We start from the raw sequence: 25,633 nt of genomic DNA, 5'->3' as shown, positions 1-25,633 counted from the left end.
AGGGCATATCAGCTCCACGGTAGGTCCTGGTGTCAAGGACATGGGCTCGCATCCGCTGGTCCGTCACTATGTAGTCCAGCAGATGTTCTTGCTTGGACCCGGCATGCATCCATGATGTTGTGTGGATGCGCCGATGCCGGAAGAGTGTGTTGGTAATTACAAGCCCATGGGCTGCACAAAAATCTAGCAGCCTCCTGCCGTTGTTATTGAGATCTGGCCCATGCCCTCCAATCACTCCAGACCAGGTGCCAGCATCATGACCAACTCGGGAATTGAAGTCACCCAACAAGATGACTCTATCCCGAGGGAGCACTTTAGCCAGCACCTGTGACAGAAGGTCATAGAAGGCATCTGACTCATCGGCTTTGCCTGAATCCCTCCATGGATGTTCGTCTTCGGTGGAAGCATAAGTAACCACGACCACCAATCCTCGCCTCCAGTTGATGGGAAGGCGAGCCCAAAGTAGCCTGGGGCATACAGCTTCCCACACCTCACTGACACGCTCCCATGCCCCCTTCATTCTTTTGTTCAAAATAAGAGCCACACCCTGTTGTTTGGCAGTCTGCTGCCCAGAGTAGAGGACTGTCCACCCCTCATGGTGGCAGGAGCCAGAACCGGTCCACCGGACCTCCTGAATGCCACAGAGATCCAGGCGGTACCGGTCTAGCTCCCGACAGAGGAGTGGCAGCCTCTCCTCCGCAGTGAGCGTTCGAACATTCCACGTGGCCACAGGAAGTGGCTTTTCGTTGTTTCTGGAGGAGCCCCGAGGGTAGAAATTCAATCTCCTGGCTCTGCCAATTGGAGTTTGGCCAGGAGACATCATAGACGCCTGTTCCCCCGGGGCCTCCGGCACAAGCTTATTAGTTAGATATTTTAGTCGTGGTTTAGTGGTAAATTTTTGAAGGTGGAGGGGTTACCAGCCCTTCGCACCCGTCCAGAGCCCCCGTTTAGCCCCTACGGTGGTCACAGACGCCATGAGGTGAGGGGCCAATCGGAATTGGCCTTCCCCCCCACAGCACTGTCCACGACAGAGTTGCCTGTCCGGCACCGCGAGGAGGTAGGGGGTTGTTTTGCCAGACATACACACACACATACACACAAAGACATATACAAAGACACATACACAAAGATTTTTAAAACTAAGATTCCCCATATAGCCTTCCACAGGCAGTTGAGGCAAGTGCTGTTAGCGAGCAGCTATGAAGGCCGGGGTAGCCTTTGTCTCCACAGCGCTGGTATTTACACGGTGCACTCATTAACGTCTGAGTCGACCTAGGGGAGGCCCAGGACTGGTTTAGAAACAGTTCGTCAGCGTTCAGCGGCGAATCGAACCCCCCCCCCCCCCCCCAACAAAGACAAAGATCCCCCGTATAGTCTTAACAGACTGTAGGGGCAAGTGCTGTTAGCGAGCACCTATGAAGGCTGGCAAGGCACACGAGGGGGTGGGTGGCCAACACCACGCCCGACCGCCTTTGTTTCCCTAGCGGCGATGTTTACACACCGCACCGGGTTGCTCATTTGAGGCTGAGTCGACCTAGAGGAGGCCCAGGACCGGTTCAGATAATCGTCACCGATGTTGGCCGTGAGCGGGAATCCAACTCGGGTCGCTGGGTTCGTAGCGCAGCGTAGCGCTAACCGCTGCACCACCGCTCCCCCGGACACAAACACACCACGCACATTCCCTCACTCACACGCCTCCATACCTCAACACATCATTACACACGGTTACACACACACTGACTCTTACACTGCTTGTGTGACACACACAGATACATACACATCCTGGATTGACACGCTTCTACACGCACACTCACACACTCACACACATACACACTTACATAAACACACATTAATGTGTGTTTATGTAAGTGTGTGAGTGTGTGTAAGAGTGTGTGTGTGTAAAAGTGTGTGTGTGCGTGTGTAAGGGTGACACCCTTACACACGCACACACACTCACGCATTCATAGACACAAATTCACACACACACGCACACACTTACATAAACACGCATTAACCCCCTTACACACGCACACTCACACACATACACACACATTCCCACACTTACACACGCACACTCACACACTTACATACACACATTCCCACACTTACACACGCACACTCTTTGTCTTCTACACACACACTCTCTCATCCCGAAACACACACACGCACGCACACTCTCTAACACACACTCCTTGTTTCACACACGCTCTCACTTACACACACACACTCATAAACAAACACACACGTACACAAACTCTCTCACACACTCACTCTTTCACACTCACACACGCTCACACACAAATATAACAAAGACCCCCCTATAGCACCACGCCCGGTCGCCTTTGTCTCCCTAGTGGCATTTTTTTTACACACCGCACCAGGTACTCATTTGAGGCTGAGTCGACCTAGAGGAGGCCCAGGACCGGTTCAGATAATCGTCATTGGGTGTTGGTGGCCGTGAGCGGGAATCGAACTCGGGTCGCCGGGTTCGTAGTGCAGCGTAACGCTAACCGCTACACACACGCACACACAATAACTCACAACAACAACAACACACACGCACACGCTGACACGCTTACACTCTCGACACGCTGACACAATAACATACACGCACACACTGACACGCTTACACTAACACACGCGCACACACTGACACGCTTACACTAACACACGCACACACTGACACGCACACACAATAACACACACGCACACACTGACACGCTTACACGAACACACACGCACACACTGACACGCACACACACACTGACACGCTTACACTAACACACACGCACACACTGACACGCACACACACACTGACACGCTTACATGAACACACACTGACACGCTTACACTAACACACACGCATACACTGACACGCACACACACACTGACACGCTTACACGAACACACACTGACACGCTTACACTAACACACACGCACACACTGACACGCACACTCACACATACCCCCCCCCCCCCTGCCCGCCACTGGGAGTGGTCTCTCGATCGTCAGAGACACGGGGAGAGGCACAGAGACTCGGACAGAGACTCGCAGACACACACACAGAGAGACGCACGCAGACACACACACAGAGAGACGCAGACACACACACAAAGAGACGCAGACACACTCACAGAGAGAGACGCACGCAGACACACACACAGAGAGACGCAGACACACACACAGACGCACGCAGACACACAGAGAGAGAGAGACGCACGCAGACACACACACAGAGACGCACGCAGACACACACACAGAGAGACGCACGCAGACACACACACACAGAGAGACGCACGCAGACACACACACAGAGAGACGCACGCAGACACACACACAGAGACGCAGACACACACACACAGAGACGCACGCAGACACACACAGAGAGAGACGCACACAGACACACACACAGAGACGCACGCAGAGACACACACACACAGAGACGCACACAGACACACACACAGACGCACACAGACACACACAGAGATAGAATCACAGGCATAGAGAGGACAACGAGAAAGAGACGCACGGAGAGACAGGCGGAGCCCGTTACCCCCAGGACGCAATGGATCCACAGGTACGTGGTTGCGTCGGTTCGGGTCAGGTGGGATCGGATTTAATCAAATGGGGATCGTGTATTGGATTGGATCAGTTGGCATCGGATTCCTCCACATGTCTGTGTGTGTGAACCCCAACTCGCTTCGCGGCCGTTACGCCCCAGCGTTCATAAGGCTGCGGTGGACGCGACCTCGGCAAGAAGCGGCAATTCCACGTTTCTATGGACGAGGCCAAGTTCATTAATCCGTAAGACGACCCCTGTTGAAATCGCACAAAGTGGTACGGATTGTGAATTTTGTCGGTCGCGGAAGGATCGTGGTGGTGATTGTGGTCGTGATGCTGATGATAGAGATAGTGATCGCAATAGTGATGGTAATGATGTCGGTGGTGATGATGTTGGTGATGGTGGTGGTAGTGATGATGATGGTGGTGGTAGTGATGATGATGGTGGTGATGGTAGTGATGGTGGTAGTGACGATGGTGGTGATGATGATGGTGGTGGTAGTGATGATGATGATGGTGGTAATGATGATGGTGGTGATGGAGATGATGATGATGAAGGTGGTAGTGACGATGGTGGTGATGATGGTGGTGGTAGTGATGATGATGGTGGTGATGGTGGTGGTGATGATGATGGTGGTGGTAGCGATGATGATGATGATGGTGGTGGTGATGGAGACGATGATGGTGGTAGTGACGATGGTGGTGATGATGACGGTGGTGGTAGTGATGATGATGATGGTGGTGGTGATCATGATGGTGGTGGTGGAAGTGATGATGATGATGGTGGTGATGGTGGTAGTGACGATGGTGGTAGTGACGATGGTGGTGGTGATGATGGTGGTGGTAGTGTTGATGATGGTGGTGATGGTGGTGGTGATGATGGTGGTGGTAGTGATGATGATGGTGGTGGATCATGATGATGATGGTGAAGGTGACGATGGCCACAATGAATGGAACGCCGCCGTGCTTTTAACGGTCAGCAACAGGGCTCGACTTGCAGTCAGTCCAGAGTGCCACCAGCTCGATTCCATCTACCAGGCACAGCGGTTAGGACAATGGGGGGCCAAAGCGTCTGGAACTTTCTCCCCCCGTCTCTGTCCGCCCAGCAGCGGTCTGTACAGCGGTTCAGTCCGCCGGGATGTCGCGTGCCCTTGGGGTAAGGTGCTGGGGTGTGGCGTCCCACCCCATACCGATATCATTTGGCCAGCCCTTCCACCGGCGGCGTGAGCGAGCGATTGTAGGGCTGCGGTGGTGTGGTCAACATCGCCGCGGGGGAGACAAAGGCGGTCGAGCGTGGCGCTGGCCACCCGCCCCCTCGCGTGCCGTGCCGCTTAGGCGCTGCAACTCGCTAACAGCACTTGCCCCGACAGTCTGTTGAGGCTACACGGGTGGGGGGAGGGGGGGGGGCCTTTGTCTTTGTAATGTTGTCCACTGAACTTCTTCGCCGGGGCGGTGGTGGTGGTGGTGGCTGCCTCACTGCTGCACGAGGCGCTGAGTGTCTATGTCTGTGTGTGTCTATGTCTGTGTGTGTCTGTGTCTTCGTGTGTCTATGTCTGTGGGTGTCTATGTCTGTGTGTGTCTATGTCTGTGTGTGTCTATGTGTGTGTCTATGTCTGTGTGTGTCTATGTCTGTGGGTGTCTATGTCTGTGGGTGTCTATGTCTGTGGGTGTCTATGTCTGTGTGTGTCTATGTCTGTGTGTGTCTGTGTCTTCGTGTGTCTATGTCTGTGGGTGTCTATGTCTGTGTGTGTCTATGTCTGTGTGTGTCTATGTGTGTGTCTATGTCTGTGTGTGTCTATGTCTGTGGGTGTCTATGTCTGTGGGTGTCTATGTCTGTGTGTGTCTATGTCTGTGGGTGTCTATGTCTGTGTCTGTGTGTCTATGTCTGTGTGTGTCTATGTCTGTGTGTGTCTGTGTCTGTTTGTGTCTATGTCTGTGTGTGTCTATGTCTGTGTGTGTCTATGTCTGTGTGTGTCTATGTCTGTCTATGTCTGTGAGTGTCTATGTCTGTGTGTGTCTATGTCTGTGTGTGTCTATGAGTGTCTATGTCTGTGTGTGTATGTCTGTCTATGTCTGTGGGTGTCTATGTCTGTGGGTGTCTATGTCTGTGGGTGTCTATGTCTGTGTGTGTCTATGTCTGTGGGTGTCTATGTCTGTATGTGTCTATGTCTGTGGGTTTCTATGTTTGTGGGTGTCTATGTTTGTGGGTGTCTCTGTGTGTCTATGTCTGTCTATGTCTGTGGGTGTCTATGTCTGTGGGTGTCTATGTCTGTGGGTGTCTATGTCTGTGTGTGTCTATGTCTGTGGGTTTCTATGTCTGTGTGTGTCTATGTCTGTGGGTGTCTATGTCTGTCTATGTCTGTGGGTGTCTATGTCTGTGGGTGTCTATGTCTGTGGGTGTCTATGTCTGTGTGTGTCTATGTCTGTGGGTGTCTATGTCTGTGTGTGTCTATGTCTGTGGGTTTCTATGTCTGTGTGTGTCTATGTCTGTGGGTTTCTATGTCTGTGGGTGTCTATGTCTGTGGGTGTCTATGTCTGTGGGTTTCTATGTCTGTGGGTGTCTATGTCTGTGGGTGTCTATGTCTGTGGGTGTCTATGTATGTGTGTGTCTATGTCTGTGGGTGTCTATGTCTGTGTGTGTCTACGTCTGTGTGTGTTTATGTCTGTGGGTTTCTATGTCTGTGGGTGTCTGACTGTGGGTGTCTATGTCTGCGGGTGTCTATGTCTGCGGGTGTCTATGTCTGTGGGTTTCTATGTCTGTGGGTGTCTATGTCTGTGTGTGTCTATGTCTGCGTGTGTCTATGTCTGTGTGTGTCTATGTCTGCGGGTGTCTATGTCTGTGGGTGTCTATGTCTGTGGGTTTCTATGTCTGTGGGTGTGTATGTCCGTGAGTGTCTATGTTTGTGGGTGTCTATGTCTGTGTGTGTCTATGTCTGTGTGTGTCTATGTGTGTGGGTGTCTATGTCTGTGTGTGTCTATGTCTGTGTGTGTCTATGTCTGTGGGTGTCTATGTCTGTGTGTGTCTATGTCTGTGGGTTTCTATGTCTGTGTGTGTCTATGTCTGTGGGTTTCTATGTCTGTGGGTGTCTATGTCTGTGGGTGTCTATGTCTGTGGGTTTCTATGTCTGTGGGTGTCTATGTCTGTGGGTGTCTATGTCTGTGGGTGTCTATGTCTGTGTGTGTCTATGTCTGTGGGTGTCTGTGTGTGTCTATGTCTGTGTGTGTCTATGTCTGTGGGTTTCTATGTCTGTGGGTGTCTGACTGTGGGTGTCTATGTCTGCGGGTGTCTATGTCTGCGGGTGTCTATGTCTGTGGGTTTCTATGTCTGTGGGTGTCTATGTCTGTGTGTGTCTATGTCTGTGTGTGTCTATGTCTGTGTGTGTCTATGTCTGCGGGTGTCTATGTCTGTGGGTGTCTATGTCTGTGTGTGTCTGTGTCTTCGTGTGTCTATGTCTGTGTGTGTCTATGTCTGTGTGTGTCTATGTCTGTGTGTGTCTGTGTCTGTTTGTGTCTATGTCTGTGTGTGTCTATGTCTGTGTGTGTCTATGTCTGTCTATGTCTGTGAGTGTCTATGTCTGTGTGTGTCTATGTTTGTGTGTGTCTATGAGTGTCTATGTCTGTGTGTGTCTATGTCTGTCTATGTCTGTGGGTGTCTATGTCTGTGGGTGTCTATGTCTGTGGGTGTCTATGTCTGCGTGTGTCTATGTCTGTGTGTGTCTATGTCTGCGGGTGTCTATGTCTGTGGGTGTCTATGTCTGTGGGTTTCTATGTCTGTGGGTGTGTATGTCCGTGAGTGTCTATGTTTGTGGGTGTCTATGTCTGTGTGTGTCTATGTCTGTGTGTGTCTATGTGTGTGGGTGTCTATGTCTGTGTGTGTCTATGTCTGTGTGTGTCTATGTCTGTGGGTGTCTATGTCTGTGTGTGTCTATGTCTGTGGGTTTCTATGTCTGTGTGTGTCTATGTCTGTGGGTTTCTATGTCTGTGGGTGTCTATGTCTGTGGGTGTCTATGTCTGTGGGTTTCTATGTCTGTGGGTGTCTATGTCTGTGGGTGTCTATGTCTGTGGGTGTCTATGTCTGTGTGTGTCTATGTCTGTGGGTGTCTGTGTGTGTCTATGTCTGTGTGTGTCTATGTCTGTGGGTTTCTATGTCTGTGGGTGTCTGACTGTGGGTGTCTATGTCTGCGGGTGTCTATGTCTGCGGGTGTCTATGTCTGTGGGTTTCTATGTCTGTGGGTGTCTATGTCTGTGTGTGTCTATGTCTGTGTGTGTCTATGTCTGTGTGTGTCTATGTCTGCGGGTGTCTATGTCTGTGGGTGTCTATGTCTGTGTGTGTCTGTGTCTTCGTGTGTCTATGTCTGTGGGTGTCTATGTCTGTGTGTGTCTATGTCTGTGTGTGTCTATGTCTGTGTGTGTCTGTGTCTGTTTGTGTCTATGTCTGTGTGTGTCTATGTCTGTGTGTGTCTATGTCTGTGTGTGTCTATGTCTGTCTATGTCTGTGAGTGTCTATGTCTGTGTGTGTCTATGTTTGTGTGTGTCTATGAGTGTCTATGTCTGTGTGTGTCTATGTCTGTCTATGTCTGTGGGTGTCTATGTCTGTGGGTGTCTATGTCTGTGGGTGTCTCTGTGTGTCTATGTCTGTCTATGTCTGTGGGTGTCTATGTCTGTGGGTGTCTATGTCTGTGTGTGTCTATGTCTGTGGGTGTCTATGTCTGTGGGTGTCTATGTCTGTGGGTGTCTATGTCTGTGTGTGTCTATGTCTGTGGGTGTCTATGTCTGTGTGTGTCTATGTCTGTGGGTTTCTATGTCTGTGTGTGTCTATGTCTGTGGGTTTCTATGTCTGTGGGTGTCTATGTCTGTGGGTTTCTATGTCTGTGGGTGTCTATGTCTGTGGGTGTCTATGTCTGTGGGTGTCTATGTCTGTGTGTGTCTATGTCTGTGGGTGTCTATGTCTGTGTGTGTCTACGTCTGTGTGTGTCTATGTCTGTGGGTTTCTATGTCTGTGGGTGTCTGACTGTGGGTGTCTATGTCTGCGGGTGTCTATGTCTGCGGGTGTCTATGTCTGTGGGTTTCTATGTCTGTGGGTGTCTATGTCTGTGTGTGTCTATGTCTGCGTGTGTCTATGTCTGTGTGTGTCTATGTCTGCGGGTGTCTATGTCTGTGGGTGTCTATGTCTGTGGGTTTCTATGTCTGTGGGTGTGTATGTCCGTGAGTGTCTATGTTTGTGGGTGTCTATGTCTGTGTGTGTCTATGTCTGTGTGTGTCTATGTGTGTGGGTGTCTATGTCTGTGTGTGTCTATGTCTGTGTGTGTCTATGTCTGTGGGTGTCTATGTCTGTGTGTGTCTATGTCTGTGGGTTTCTATGTCTGTGTGTGTCTATGTCTGTGGGTTTCTATGTCTGTGGGTGTCTATGTCTGTGGGTGTCTATGTCTGTGGGTTTCTATGTCTGTGGGTGTCTATGTCTGTGGGTGTCTATGTCTGTGGGTGTCTATGTCTGTGTGTGTCTATGTCTGTGGGTGTCTGTGTGTGTCTATGTCTGTGTGTGTCTATGTCTGTGGGTTTCTATGTCTGTGGGTGTCTGACTGTGGGTGTCTATGTCTGCGGGTGTCTATGTCTGCGGGTGTCTATGTCTGTGGGTTTCTATGTCTGTGGGTGTCTATGTCTGTGTGTGTCTATGTCTGTGTGTGTCTATGTCTGTGTGTGTCTATGTCTGCGGGTGTCTATGTCTGTGGGTGTGTATGTCCGTGAGTGTCTATGTTTGTGGGTGTCTATGTCTGTGTGTGTCTATGTCTGTGTGTGTCTATGTGTGTGGGTGTCTATGTCTGTGTGTGTCTATGTCTGTGTGTCTATGTCTGCGGGTGTCTATGTCTGTGGGTGTCTATGTCTGTGGGTTTCTATGTCTGTGGGTGTCTATGTCTGTGTGTGTCTATGTCTGTGGGTGTCTATGTCTGTGGGTTTCTATGTCTGTGTGTGTCTATGTCTGCGGGTGTCTGTGCCTGTGGGTGTCTATATCTGTGGGTTTCTATGTAAGCCTGCGGGTTTCTACGGGAGCCTGTGGGTTTCTATGTAAGCCTGTGGGTTTCTATGCGAGCCTGTGGGTTTCTATATGAGCCTGTGGGTTTCTATGTAAGCCTGTGGGGTTATATGCGAGCCTATGGGTTTATATCTGAGTCTGTTGGCTTCTATGTAAGCCCGTGGGTTTATATGTAAGCCTATGTGTTTATATGCGTGTCTGTGGGTTTCTATGTGAGCTTGTGGGTTTTTATGTGAGCCTGTGGGTTTCTAGGTGAGCCTGTGGGTTTCTATGTAAGCCTGTGGGTTTCTACGTGAGCCTGTGGGTTTCTATCTGAATCTGTGCGTTTGTATGCGAGCCTGTGGGGTTTTTTATGCTACGTGAAACCTGTGGGTCTCAACTCCACGTGGCTGTCGAGGAGGTGCCCTACAACACCCTGGCTCGCCCGGCGAAGGCGCCACAGGAACAAACCGTGTACACCACCCGCTCCGGCTGCCTGAGATCGAGCGTTGCCCCCTCGCACGGACGCACGCGCTCGTGGGTTTTTCCGCGGGCGCTCCGGTTTCTCTCCCGCTTCGGGCGACGCCCATCAATCGGCCGGTAACACCCCCCCATACGCGTGGGAGCGCCAGAGCTTGGGAAATTGCTGGCGCCGGCTTCTCACCACGTGGCTGCTGATGCTGCCGTTCCCGCTACCTCGTCTGCGGTTTCGCCTCCAACACGGAGCCACAGCGATTTGTTCACCTTTCCGTGTACTTTGCACTCCTACTCGTGTGTTTGTTTGTTGTTGTTGTTGTAACGTTCTGACCCCGTGCCGCGACTGGACGTCTGTGACAAAGAGCTTCGTGGCTCATCGGATTTCCTCCCCCCCCGCCTCCCCCACTCCCCCCGCGGTGCGGATAAACATTCAGAGTCGTCCTCTCTCGGCGAGAGCGAGGGAGCGTCGGCGTGTTACAAGTTTATGCCATTGTTATCATCGGGGGAATCCTTGTCTTCGTCGCGCGTACACGCGCACGCGCACACGTCCACCCGCGCGTCCACCCGCGCGTCCACCCGCGCGTCCACCCGCGTGCCCATTAACGTCCGCCCCCGCGTCCGCCCGCAGGCCACCACCCCGCTGCGCGACGAGGGCAACATCTACCGGCCGCAGAATCGCGGCGTCACGGCGGTGGCGGACGTGAACCCCGCGGCGGCGCTGAACGGCGACACGCCGGGCGGCGGGGCGGACGCCCACACGCGGGAGATCGACCTCGTGCAGAGGGACCCCCGAGACCTCAACCGCGACGTCGTCCGGGTGCGGCGCTCGCCTCGCTGTGACCCCAGATGACCTCGCCCGATCCCAGATACCCTCGCCTGACCTCGGTTGATCTCGCCCGAGCTCGCCCGACCTCGGCTGATCTCGCCTGACCCCGTCTGACCCCGCCATATCACCTTGACCTCACCGGACATCGCCTGATTTGTCACCTGACCTTACCCGACCCCACTTGGCCTTGTCTGAACCCCGCACCTGACCTCACGTGACCCCAGCACGCCTGTAACCCAGCGCTGTGGAGGCGGCGAGGGTTGGCGGATCGCGCACAGATGTTTGTGCTCTTCTCGAAACTCCCTTCCCCGTGGGCGTCGAGGAGGAGCCGTACTCCTCGCCCGCCGCGAGAAGGCGGCACGGCAAAGTGTGGACTAATCTCCATCTGTCCCATCTGTACGGGGGTAGAGTTGTTGCCCCCTCGCACGCGTGGGTTTCCTTGAAATCATCACGGTGGTGAGATGTTAACTACCTCGCTGGGCGTACAGGAGTCCGTGGGTTAAATCCGGACCCTCACGCCTGTATATTTGGAGTTTTGCGTGTCTCTCTCCACGTGGTCGCGTGGATTTTTTTCCCCGGGTCCTCCGGTTTTCCTCTTCCACGTTGAGAATCAACGTCACACGTTGAGAGCATTTGGCCGCTATAAATGTCCACGTGATGATAATCCACTTTGTTTAGCCATCATTTGTGATAGCCAGGTCGCTTCTGCATAAAGAGCTGTGTAGCTCAGTGGGCCTTACCTGGTAAAAAAAATATGAAGAGAACCGCAGAGCTTGGGCAATTGTTGCGAGTGCCGTCTCCCCGCCTGGCTGCTGCTGCTGCTGCTGCCTCGTGGATCGTGTCTGTGATTCCTCAACGATTGCGGGAGATGCACTTGCATGAACGTTGCATATAATAATATTATATCAAAATAACTAAATCAACATTCAACTTGCTCTGCCTCTATCCTATCCACATTAACAACACATGACATAGCTTGACCTGACCTAAACTAATCGAATCTGACCTAACGGGACTGCATCTGGCTGACTCTTATGTTGCTGGTCTAGTGATGTGGTTCATAATGGCCAGCCCCACCAACAATCACCACCACCACCACATCCACCACCACCACCAAATACACCACCACCAAAACACGATCACAACCACCACCAAAAACACCACCAACACAGCCACCAAAAACAACACCACCACCACTAGAAACACCATCACCACCACCAAAACGTCACTACCACAACTAAAAACACCACCACCAAAAAAAATCGCAACCACCACCACCACCAAAGGCAGCACCAGCACAGCCACCAAAAACATCACCACCACCAAAAACATCACCACCACCAAAAACATCACCACTAAAAAACACAATCACCACCACCACTACAAACATCATCACCACCACTACAAACACCACCACCAAAAACACCACCACCACCACCAAAAACATCATCACCACCGCTAACCACCACTAAAAACACAATCACCACCACCACTACAAACATCATCACCACTACTACAAACACCACCACCAAAAACACCACCACCAAAAACATCACCATCACCACCACCACCACTAAAAACATCATCACCACCACCACCACCACCAAAAACATCATCACCACCGCTAACCACCACTAAAAACACAATCACCACCACCAAAACATCATCACCACCGCTAACCACCACTAAAAACACAATCACCACCACCACCAAAAACATCATCACCACCGCTAACCACCACTAAAAACACAATCACCACCACCACCAAAAACATCATCACCACCGCTAACCACCACTAAAAACACAATCACCACCACCACTACAAACATCATCACCACCACTACAAACACCACCACCAAAAACACCACCACAAAAAACATCACCATCACCACCACCACTAAAAACATCATCACAACCACCACTAAAAACATCACCACCACCAAAAACATCATCACCACCGCTAACCACCACTAAAAACACAATCACCACCACCAAAAACATCATCACCACCGCTAACCACCACTAAAAACACAATCACCACCACCAAAACATCATCACCACCGCAAACCACCACTAAAAACACAATCACCACCACCACCAAAAACATCATCACCACCGCTAACCACCACTAAAAACACAATCACCACCACCACTACAAACATCATCACCACCACTACAAACACCACCACCAAAAACACCACCACCAAAAACATCACCATCACCACCACCACCACTGAAAACATCATCACAACCACCACTAAAAACATCACCACCACCAAAAACATCATCACCACCGCTAACCACCACTAAAAACACAATCACCACCACCACCAAAAACATCATCACCACCGCTAACCACCACTAAAAACACAATCACCACCACCACCAAAAATATCATCACCACCGCTAACCACCACTAAAAACACAATCACCACCACCACTACAAACATCATCACCACCACTACAAACACCACCACCAAAAACACCACCACCATCAAAAACATCACCACCACCACTAAAAACATCATCACCACCACCACCACTAAAAACACCACCACTACAAACACCACCACCAAAAACACCACCACCACCAAAAACATCACCACCACTAAAAACATCATCACCACCACCACTAAAAACACCACCACCACTAAAAACGCCACCACCACCACTACAAACATCATCACCACCACTACAAACACCACCACCAAAAACACTACCACCACCAAAAACATCACCATCACCACCACCACTAAAAACATCATCACCACCACTCAAAACACCACCACCACTAAAAACATCACCACCACTAAAAACATCACCATCACCACCATCACTAAAACACCACCACCACTAAAAACGCCACCACCACTACAAACACCACCACCAAAAACACCACCACCATCAAAAACATCACCATCACCACCACCACCACTAAAAACATCATCACCACCACCATCACCACTAAAAACACCACCACTACAAACACCACCACCAAAAACACCACCACCAAAAACATCACCACCACCACCACCACCACTAAAAACATCATCACCACCACCACTAAAAACACCACCACCACCACTAAAAACGCCACCACTACAAACATCATCACCACCACTACAAACACCACCACCACCAAAAACACTACCACCACCAAAAACATCACCATCACCACCACTAAAAACATCATCACCACCACTCAAAACACCACCACCACTAAAAACATCACCACCACTAAAAACATCACCATCACCACCATCGCTAAAACACCACCACCACCACTAAAAACGCCACCACCACTAAAAACACCACCACCACTAAAAACACCACCACCACTAAAAACGCCACCACCACCACACCCATGCACGGTGCCGCTACCACTCGGGGCTCCCCGCCCGTGTGGAGTCATCGCGTGAGCGGCGAGTGAGCAGGAAGGTGTGGAAATCCTGGAATGATATTCATAATCCGCGGATTCCGGAACGATCAATGAGACGAGAACCGCTCTCCCCCTCCCCATATGGGAGAGGAGGATTGGGGGGGGGTAGAGGGAGTGGTGGTTGGGGGGAGCCATTAATCCAGAACAAAGCACGGAGCTAGCATCAAAAAGTGGAAAGTTTGAATAATGTTGTGCATGTGGAGGGTGGGGGGTGTGGGAAGGAGCGGTGGTGTAGCGGTTAGCGCGCTGCGCTATGAACCCGGCCACCCGAGTTCAACTCCCACTCACGGCCACCAGTGACGATTATCTGAACTGGTCCTGGGCGTCCCCTAGGTCGACTCAGCCTCAAATTAGTACCTGATGCGGTATGTAAGCATCGCCACTGGGGAGACAAAGGCGGCCGGGCGTGGTGCTGCCTACCCACCCCCTCGTGTGCCGTGCCGGCCTTCATAGGTGTTGCTCGCTAGCAGCCCTTGCCCCAACAGTCTGTTCAGGCTATACGGGGGATCTTTGTCTTTGTGTATTGTGTGTGTGTGTAAGTTAAACAAATGCAGCACTGGACACTACAAAGGGGCAAATAATGTAACGGAAATCTGGCGTGGCCCGATAAAATTGTGTCGCCGGAAGGTTACAGCAGGCCTTGGAAAATTAAGGCAGCTGTCAAAATAACAACAACAACAATAGCCGCAATGGTATTTATTTATCCACTAAAACCCTCAATGAGTCTCTAGACTGCTCTTCAGGTGGGTCCTGCCACGTAACGCACGGCCGGCTGCTGCTGCTGGCGTGCTGCGATGGTCAGCAACAGGATCACGGATCGCCGCTGTGGTTCCATCTACCCGGCGCGGCATTTGAAGCAGGTTTCTTAAATCGCATCTCACCGAGGGTGGCCTGACATCGGCAGGTCGGGCGTGGTGGGATAAAGTGTGGGTACTCTTATCAAGGACGTTGGATGATGGGGCTCCCCACGGCAGCTCCCTCTAGTTGAGGCCCTCTTCCGCCAGCGGTGGCTTGAGCAGGACATTGCAGGGCTGTGCCTTTATCGCTCTCTCATTTTTGTTTGTTTTCCATTTGGTTGCGTGAGAAAACCCATCACGAGGGAACAACACACTCGAAGCTCCGCACGGATGGATTCAACATTCCATTGCTGTGCTGCCATCCTCTGGCTGTCTGGCCACCCGGCGGGTTTTTAGGAAGTTTCTGAGATCTCAAAGTGATCAAAGCGACCCGTTGCAATGTATAAGAATTAGTTTTACCCTTTCTGGACATAAAACAGCCGTTGTTAAGATGTGAAAATACCAAACAGAAACCTTTCGCAAGGAATCATGTCTGCATTAACCACACACTTACTTTACGGTGAATATGCAGACAAAAACATGCTCTGGTAATTCATCATAAAGGTTTTTGGGTTAGATAGCGTAAGTAATAAATGTGTCGTAATCCTCCACCACCCGACACAGCCAATTAGTAGATGTCGTGGATTTACTCTCCAACACACCGGTGGGCTGAAATAGTAACTAATTGGCACGTTTTGTATACGTGACAAATCCCTTGCTAATTGGCCGTGTCGGGTGGTGGAGGGTTACGACACATGTATTACTAATACGCGATCTAACCCAAAAACCTTTACTATGGATAATATTGGTCGCGAAAGCACACTACGTTTTAAACTATGCTTTGGTAACATATGCATTTTCTAACACCGTTTGAGACTAGGCTCTAAAGAAAGCTGTCTCTGGTGTGGACCAATCAGTTTCAAATACAATGCATCATATTATCAGAGTATCTGTTTGTTTGCATTTTGACCGCAAGTATTGTCGTTAATGCGGACAGGATTCCTTGCAAAAGGTTTTTGTTTGGCGTTTGAACATCTCAACACCGCCTGTTTCCTTTCCAGAAAGGGTCAAACCAATTCTTACATAGTGATATACTAGCAAGAAAGATATCATGACCCTTGCAATGTTCGCGCGAGTACAAGATTGACATTGGTAATCGAGGAATATCGTCAAGGGGAGATTGTGCTCATAGCCAAAGGGGGGATGGAACAAAAGCTGAAGAGTGCACAAAGAAGCGTTGGAACCTTGCGTTGCTTCGAATTCAGAATCAGATGAGTTATTCATTTATCCGGGAGGAGGAATCTGATGAGCTATGAAGCTTTTTTTCACAGATGTCCAGTAGGGACGGAACGGGGGGGGGGGTAGTGTGGGGTCAACAGGTTACGTCAACAAACAGCAAACGATACGCGAGTCAATAAACGCATATTAATGAAGTCACGTGGTTTACGAGAGGCTTGAGATAACTAAGATTGAGAGAGAGAGAGAGCTGTCTAGATTAAGAACGGGAGGGATTCAGAGTGGGAGGGTGACCACCGCACTACACAGGTCACGTGATTTACAAGAGGCTAGAGATAACTAAGATTGAGAGAGAGAGCTGTCTAGATTGATCGCTTCTGACAAAAGAGCTACATCGCTTCAGTGGGCCTTAACTGGTGGTAAATAAAATAAACGTAAAATTAAAAGGTTTGCCATTCAGAGACGTCGCACTGACTGCCAAATAAGAGTGAGCGGGAACACAGACAAAGGACCCCCGTATAGCCTTCAGCAGGATGTCGGGTGGGACAAGTGCTGTTCGCAAGCGGCACCTGTAAGCCTGCTTTTAATTGGGACTTTCTTAATGCGTTCTTTTTATGATGTCTCTGCTAGAAATTTGTTGCAACGTGATTTTATCCGGCCTACAATTTCACGTGTATTGTGCATGCCTTTAAAGCACTTGTGCATTGCATTTTTGTTGCACGGATTGTGCGATCGGAGGAAAGTTTGATTGCTTGATTGATGAAAGGCGGCGCGGCACACGACGGGTTGAGTGGGTGTCCAGCAACACGCCCGGCCGCCTTTGTCTCCCCAGTGGCGACGTTTACACATCGCACCGGGTTACTCATTTCAGGCTGAGTCGACCCAGGCGAGGGTGCGGGAGGCGCGGTTTGCAGAGCACCGATTCAGATAAATCGTCACTCAATGCAACCTCGTGCATAGCGCGGGCATGCACCACGTTTGGTTGCGTAGTCTCGCGTCGCCCCCTAGTGGAGTGACTGGTGACTCTGTCGAGACGCCACGTGTCGCCTCGTTTGAAGTCGCATTCGCGCGGATCCACCAAGCGTTACCAGCAGCCTCTCTCCTTACACCCGAAGCGTCTCGATCTCAACCGGTGGTTCTTCTTCTTCTTAGCCTGGGGCAGTGGCGGATTAAGCTAAGTGCGGGACCTGTAACATATGATGTTATAAAGGGGCCCTTAATAAATAAACACATCAATATTAAAACACAAATGTTTAACTTGCACAGTAAAGTAATTGTATTTTTTTATTTGCTATACAGCCAGGCAATACGACAAATCGCTAACCTTAAACACCCAGTCGTTCATAAAAGTTGAAGGCGGTATAGTACTATAGTAATAGAGCACGTGCAGAATCACTGAACCGGAATTGACAGCTTGAAAGCGTTTAGCGCGGGGCCCTTGAAATTGCGGGGCCGGTAGTAACTACTACACGTGCAGTAGTAGCTACTACACGTGCAGTAGTAGCTACTACTACACGTGCAGTAGTAGCTACTACACGTGCAGTAGTAGCTACTACACGTGCAGTAGTAGCTACTACACGTGCAGTAGTAGCTACTACACGTGCAGTAGTAGCTACTACACGTGCAGTAGTAGCTACTACACGTGCAGTAGTAGCTACTACACGTGCAGTAGTAGCTACTACTACACGTGTAGTACTACGAGGGTAATCCGGCACTGGCCTGGGGTACACACCCAACCCCGCTGGTGGTGCGAGATACGAGACATGACCAGATTGCGTGTTATTTTTTTTAGAAGGTAACTCATCAAAACGCAAATTAAGCACGGGGCCACGTAAGTTACAACTTGCTTTGTTTCATCAAACCGCTATGTATTTATTAACATTGTAAAAAAATACGATTGAGAATCTAAGGGGTTGAAATGCTGCAGTAAAGGTTAAGCACCGCTGATCTCGAGACTCACAGCACGACGCATCGTAGCGATTAGCGCTGTCGAATACGTACGGTGCGAAAGAAGTTCAACGTACGCACATCAACGTAGCACACGGGGGGGGGGGTCAGGGTTGTATAACGCAACCGCGACGAGAAAGCGATGATCCGAGACTTAAACCCATCAGCGTTTCCAGATGTCTCGAATTACTCAAATTGTTTCAATTCCAAGGGCAGAAGTGGGGGGGGGGGGTAATTCCAGGGTTGTTTTGATGGTGGTGGGGTGTAAGGGGGGCCCGTGGGGGGATTATCTTGGTATGGGGAGCGGTGGCGTAGCGGTGAGATAGTGTGTGTTGCATTTCTCTAGGACACGTAAGTTGTTGTTTTTTAGAGAGAGAGCTGTTTTCAAGTGAGTGTGTGCTTTCCACGTGTTTCTTGAGCGTGTGTTGAAGAGTGTGTGGCACATGCGTCAACGGCCACCAACACCAATGACGATGATCTGAACCGGTCCTGGGCCTCCCTTGGGTCGACTCAGCCTCAAACCAGTACCTGGTGCGGTGCGTAAAAAACATCGCCACTGGGGGAGAGAAAGGCGCCCGGGCGTGGTGCTGGCCACCCATCCCCCTCGTGTGTCCGTTTCGGCCTTCATAGGTGCTGCCGGCTCACCGCACTTGCCCCAGCAGTGTGTCAAGGCTATGCGGGGGATCTTTGTTTTTTTTTAATTTTGTCTTGGTGAATCAAAGCGCCGTCTGGAAATTCCAGCGTTTCATCTTCCGTACCGCACCACTCTCCTCCTCCGCCCCACAATCGTTCATTGCCTTGCACCGACCACGAAAAAAACGTCGCTTGCAAACCGCGTAACTCAGAAGGGCGCCAGGGACCATCTCTCCTGGCGTGAGTGGCGACGCTTCTCCGTAGCTGCTGCTTGCTTGCTGATGCTGCTGCTACACTCCTGACAGCAGCAGCAGCCGTCTGCAAATCTCTCTCTCTGTGTTTTTTTTTTAATTTCACCAGGTCAGGCCCACTGATCTATACGGCTCTTTGTCAGAAGCGACGTGGCCACGAATGACACCGCTCAACGGAAGTGGCTTCTCAACGTGGGACATTTATAGCAGGAGCCAAATACTCTAAGCGACTAGCCTTTTGCCCGTCCAAGGACGGGTGTATTGCAGTAAATCTGAAACTTGCAAGCGAAAATCAGACCGCGACGTGAGATATTCACTGCATCAATGCGTGTGCCATTTGTAAGGGCGCGGTGACACAGACTTATTTAATTTAAAGGTTATAATCCCTTGTTTATCATGACGTCCTTTTTACTTCGATGTCTCAACAACAGCGTTACGAAGATCACGTGACGTGAGGGTTCTGCCTTTGTAGTGAGGGTTGTAAGTTGACGATGAGGAGGGGGGAGGAGGCGTCTCGCAACCCCCCCACGTGGCAGCTAATTATTATGAATGACGGGGGGGGGGGGGGGTGTCTATTTGGAGGACGTCACCTGCTCATGAATATTAATGAGGGGGACTGGTCGATGTGGAGCGACGTCACGAGCGTTAAGGACAGACATTCCTGGGTGATTATAGTAGGTTTACCCTCCTCAATTCTAGATTTAAAGCTTTCGTGACTGCTAGGATCCATACTCTTTGGTTCTATTGGGTAAAGTCACGTAGGTAAAAAAACAAAATAACAAAAATCACGACGTTTCGGCCACAACACAAGCGGCCTTCATCAGGTGAAGGGTCGAGACTGTCTGGAGGACAGCGCTCCTCACCACCACCACCACCACCACGTCGCCCCTAACCCTCGTTCCTTCTCCTCGTCCGCGCACCTGTGTCCGGCAGGTGGAGTTCGAGGACGTGATCGCCGAACCGGACAGCGCCCACAGCTTCGACGGCGTGTGGAAGGCCAGTTTCACGGCCTTCACCGTCTCCAAGTACTGGAGCTACCGCCTCCTCACCGCACTCGTCGGCGTGCCTCTGGCGCTGGCCTGGGGCGTCGTCTTCGCGCTGCTCACCTTCCTGCACATCTGGGCCGTGGTGCCCTTCGTGAGGAGCTTCCTCATCGAGATCCAGGCCGTGAGCCGCGTCTACGGCGTGTGCGTGCGCGCCTTCCTCGATCCGCTCTTCCAGGCCGTCGGCAAGGTCCTCTCGGGCATCCACGTCGTCCGTCGCAAGGAGGTCGAGTGACCCCACCCCGCCCCGCCCGCCCGCCTCCCGACGGACCCATGACGACCGCCCTCCCGCCATGGTGATGCCGGGGTCGATGGTGGGGGAACGACGTCCCGGTTGCTCGCTCGGTCCATTGATTGGTTGAGCGAGCGGTCGGATTGCGCCGATCAACTGACTGACCCGCTCGATGGACAAGCGCGATCGCTCGCACACCTTCAGTCCAGGACACCTGGCCGTATGGCCGCCACCATTCATGCGAGCGAGCGAGCGAGCGGCCTTCGGTGGAGTTGACCGCCCCACCCGCCCGCCCGCTCGCTCGCTCGCTCCGTCAACCAACCGACCGCTCGCCTGTTCTGTCCATTCCCTGCCCAGTTGACCCTTCGCACCCACGAATGACTACACTTCTTAACTCACCCGCTCGCTCGCCAATCAGCTACTTAACCTCGCGCACCGCTGGCCCGCTCGCTCGCTCTTACTCAGCGAAGTGTGGCACAGCGAGTGACAGCTCTTACTCGGCAAAGTGTTTCTTCGATTTGCTGTTTGCCCGCTCGCCCGCCCACCCGATCAGCTGCACCGCTTGTGCGGGTTGACAAAATCACCCGTGCGGTCGACCGCTTGTTCGAATGCTCGCTCGATTGCTTGACGAGTCGACCGACCACTCGCTCATACAGCCACCGGCTCAGTTGCTCGACTCAACCACTCAGCCGCTCAATTGATCATGAATTCAGTGAACCGCTCGAGTCAATTTCAGCCGCCCGCTCAGTCAACCACTCGCTCAGCCACTCGCTCAGCCACTCACTCAACGGCTCGCTCAGTCAACCACTCGCTCAGCCACTCGCTCAGCCACTCACTTAACGGCTCGCTCAGTCAACCACTCACTAAGCCACTCGCTCAGCCACTCACTCAACGGCTCGCTCAGTCAACCACTCGCTCAGCCACTCGCTCAGCCACTCACTCAACGGCTCGTTCATTCAACCACTCACTCAGCCACTCGCTCAACCACTCACTCAACGGCTCGCTCATTGAACCACTCGCTCAGCCACTCACTCAACCACTCACTCAACGGCTCGTTCATTGAACCACTCGCTCAGTCACTCACTCAACCACTCACTCAATGGCTCGTTCATTGAACCACTCGCTCAGCTACTCACTCAACCACTGACTCAACGGCTCGCTCATTCAACCACGCGCTCAGCCACTCGCTCAGCCACTCACTCAACGGCTCGCTCATTCAACCACTCGCTCAGTCACTCAATCAACCACTCACTCAATGGCTCGTTCATTCAACCACTCGCTCAGTCACTCAACCACTGACTCAACGGCTCGCTCATTCAACCACTCGCTCAGCCACTCACTCAACCACTGACTCAGCGGCTCGCTCATTCAACCACTCGCTCAGTCACTCGCTCAGCCACTCACTTAACGGCTCGTTCATTCAACCACTCGCTCAGTCACTCACTCAACCACTCACTCAACGGCTCGCTCAGTCAACCACTCGCTCAGCCACTCACTCAGCCACTCACTCAACGGCTCGTTCATTCAACCACTCGCTCAGTCACTCACTCAACCACTGACTCAACGGCTCGCTCATTCAACCACTCGCTCAGCCACTCACTCAACCACTGACTCAACGGCTCGTTCATTCAACCACTCGCTCAGTCACTCACTCAGCCACTTATTCAACGGGTCGTTCATTCAACCACTCGCTCAGCCACTCAATCAACCACTCACTCAACAGATAATTTACTCAACCATGCGCTCAGCCACTCAATTAACCACCCACTTAACAGCTCAACTCAATCACCCACTCAAGCAACCCACTGCTCGCTTAACCAATCGCTCACTCACCCAACCCACTCGCTCGACTGCTCGGCGCTCAACTACGCAGCCAGCTTCACGGCTGTGGGGGGGGGGGCTCTTGGTATGCCTTGGGAGAGATGTCGTTTGGGACCTGGCGTGCTGTAGCCCAGCGGATAGTTAACGCGTGCACAGATAATCACGCGAAGCCTGTGGGAAACGCATCGAGATAGTAACCACGCGGAGTCAATTACGCACCAAGGCCTCCTGGTTGAGTGTAATTACAGAGTAAACGCAAAGCCGTCTTGACTAAAGTGAGGTTAAAAGACACACTGTATACCAACGCAATGTCGTGCGTTTGCCATGCAGCTGCATGCGCACTCCTCGATGTGAGCGTTGTGGACGAACCTAAAAAAACCGCTGATGGAAATTCCACATTCCTATGCCGAGGGCCATAACATCCACATACCAAAAAAAACCATACATAACGTTTTATTTCACTCACAAGTGGTGCTAACACAAACTCGAATCCACAGGGGGACGATGTCGATGCCGACGATGACGCTCGTGACGGTGGTGAGAATGGTTTCGGGTTAGGGCTCCAGTTACAGACAAATGATGATGTCAACGACGAAGACGACGAGGGTCAGGGGGCCCTCGGGGTCGAGGGTCAGGGGCCCCTGGGGGTCGAGGGTCAGGGGGCCCTTGGGGTCGAGGGTCAGGGGGCCCTCGGGGTCGAGGGTCAGGAGGCCCTCGGGGACGAGGGTCAGGGGGCTCTCGGGGTCAAGGGTCAGGGGGCCCTCGGGGTCGAGGGTCAGGAGGCCCTCGGGGACGAGGGTCAGGGAGCCCTCCGGGTCAAAGGTTAGGGAGCCCTCGGGGTCGACGGTCAGGGGGCCCTCGGGGTCAAGGGTCAGGGGGCCCTCGGGGTCGAGGGTCAGGGGGCTCTCGGGGTCAAGGGTCAGGGGGCCCTCGGGGTCGAGGGTCAGGGGGCCCTCGGGGTCGAGGGTCAGGGGGCCCTCGGGGTCGAGGGTCAGGGGGCTCTCGGGGTCGAGGGTTAGGGTGCCCTCGGGGTCGAGGGTTAGGGTGCCCTCGGAGTCGAGGGTTAGGGTGCCCTCGGGGTCAAGGGTTAGGGGGGTCGTGGGGCCTGTGTCTCGTGGTAGAAACGAGACCTCCGTCTCCACTTGCTTTTGACAATTTGACGATAATTGCATCTCTACTGTACGTTCAACAGGAGTGGATGAACTTTGACGCTTTTGAGCACTGGCCTTTAATTGCAGAATTATGTTGCTTATTAGATACGTAAATATACATATATATACACGCACGTGCGAGATAATGCATGCATTCACAGTTATACACGTTTAACTTTAAAGACAAAGATCTCCCGTATAGCCTCTGCAGACTGTTTGGGGCAAGTGCTTCGCATGATATCTTGACCCGACATCCTGTCAGGGCTATCAAGGAGGACTTTAATGTCGACCCAATCTTAAATGAGTGCTTGCTATGGTGTGTATAACTTGTATCACCCCTGGGGAGACAAAGGCGTTCAGGGCTTCGTTCTGGCCCCACCACCAACCCATCGTGCGCTGTGACGGCCTTAATAGGTGCTCGCAAACAACAATGCAACAACAACAATCGCCGTTCACCACTAAGTGGCCGTGACATCAGCACGGCGCTTGTGCCAGGCTAGGTGCATCTTGAGGCCACACACACACGCACACAAAACCATACTGCATTACAAATACGAACACACACGTACCGTGCGATTCACACATCTTATAGATAATTACATGACGACAACATGTATGCAATAAGCCCGACAACGCCTATCAATGTAGCATACATATATAGATATGTACACAATCGTGCTATCTGCAATGGCATTATGAATTTAGTGGCATTTGTTTTCAATATGTAAATCCATGTACAGCCTTTATACAGTCAATCCACTGCAGGACGAAGGCCAATCCCGTGCCTGGCGGATCATAGGGGATTTTTTGACCATACTTCACCACCCTGGTCAATGCGGGTTGGTGAAGGCAGGGAGCGCAGAACGTGGCATCACGGTACAGGACAACAATTTACATTTCATACTCTTTGGTTATTTCGGTAAAGTCACGTAGGTATAAAATAAATAAAGAAATCACGACGTTTCGGGCGCAACACCAGCGTCCCACCTGATGACGGACGCTTGTGTTGCGCCCGAAACGTCGTGACTTATTTTATTTTCTACCTACGTGATGACTTTTTCCGAAAGAACCAAAGGAGTATGGATTCCTGCAAGTAACAAAAGCTTGAAATCAAGTTACATTTCGCAAACACTGCCCTCTACTGCCTACAGCGTAGCCCGCGCAGCAGCCTATAGCAACCTGGTGTGTGCGTGGCGGTCACCCCATCCACGCACTATCCAGGCCCAATTCTGCTTAGCTTTACGAGATCGGCCCCATTCCGCGTTATTTTGAGATTAAGTTACAAGCTTACATTTTCATGGCTGGGCGCTGATATGTGACCAAAGCATGAGCTTTTGTTAACTATTTAGCAGAACAATGAACTTAACAGATGTAGATTACACACATTGTACTACTCTGTGTGTGTGTGTGCGTGTAAATATATGAAATGCTATTCATTGGTTATTATTCAATTTGTGCAGTGGAAATTCCACGTTCACATGGACCGAGCCAGTCCATCCGTAGGACAGCTGCCATTCATTGACTCCCTCCTCCCCATCCCTCCTCATTGAGTGGCGCATTCCTGCCAACTGTATGCTCATTTTATCCACCCGAGATGATGATGATGATGCTTTACAAAATGCCATTTCACTCTTAACCATCGTCAATAAATGCTTCTGTAAATTAAAATGTGCTTGTGTGCTCCCTACGATGGTTAAATAAAGGATTTTTTGGATGCCATCATTATTTTGTTGTTGCTGTGCTTTCAAAGCAGTCCGTGTGCTGGTGGTGAAGGCCAGGTTCACAGCGGAATCGCGATCAGTTGCGTGCTACCAGGTGGCGTGTAACTGATTGCAACCCGGTTGCGTGCAACCGAATCGCAATCGGTTGCGTGCAACTCAGTTGCGTGCAACATAACCGCAACCGGTTGCGTGCAACCGAATAGCAATCAGTCGCTTGGTTGCCCGAACAGCTGAGAACTGGGTTCTAATCCAGTTTTCAGCCGCCTGTGATGAAACCGGATTCTCGATTGCGGAGCAGTCGATGGTGTCAGCCAAAGCACCAAATCAGACATCAACGTTGCCCATTTGGTCCTCCACTTAAATCCTGTGATGGCTAAGAGGGGACCCGCTTACCAATAGCGTCTGGTCGTACAATGGGCACCGTAATTACAGGCTTTATAGTGCGGTGC

The 25,633-nt window shown here is 51.5% G+C and overlaps 1 protein-coding gene across 2 annotated transcripts in view; it reads left to right on the top strand.

The window, feature by feature from the left end:
- Nucleotides 1–25,185, top strand: part of LOC116952303 (caveolin-1-like) — a 33,846-nt gene extending 8,661 nt beyond the window's left edge. The window contains exons 1-3 of one of the 2 annotated variants that reach the window (XM_032971520.2): nt 1,869–3,577; nt 10,677–10,865; nt 20,150–25,185. In XM_032971520.2, coding sequence (XP_032827411.2) covers nt 3,566–3,577; nt 10,677–10,865; nt 20,150–20,494 — 546 coding nt within the window. In that variant the 5' untranslated portion in view covers nt 1,869–3,565 and the 3' untranslated portion in view covers nt 20,495–25,185. Of the gene's footprint in view, nt 1–1,868; nt 3,578–10,676; nt 10,866–20,149 lie in introns of those variants that run through there. The other variant, XM_076074178.1, reaches the window with a different exon arrangement.
- The last annotated feature ends 448 nt before the right edge of the window (nt 25,186–25,633 follow it).

The sequence above is a fragment of the Petromyzon marinus genome, chromosome 46, assembly GCF_048934315.1.
Source record: "Petromyzon marinus isolate PM22_M1 ecotype Great Lakes invasive population chromosome 46, UKy_Petmar_22M1.pri1.0, whole genome shotgun sequence".
In the NCBI taxonomy this organism is placed as follows: domain Eukaryota; kingdom Metazoa; phylum Chordata; class Hyperoartia; order Petromyzontiformes; family Petromyzontidae; genus Petromyzon; species Petromyzon marinus.
This window is presented reverse-complemented; position numbering and strand designations above follow the sequence as displayed.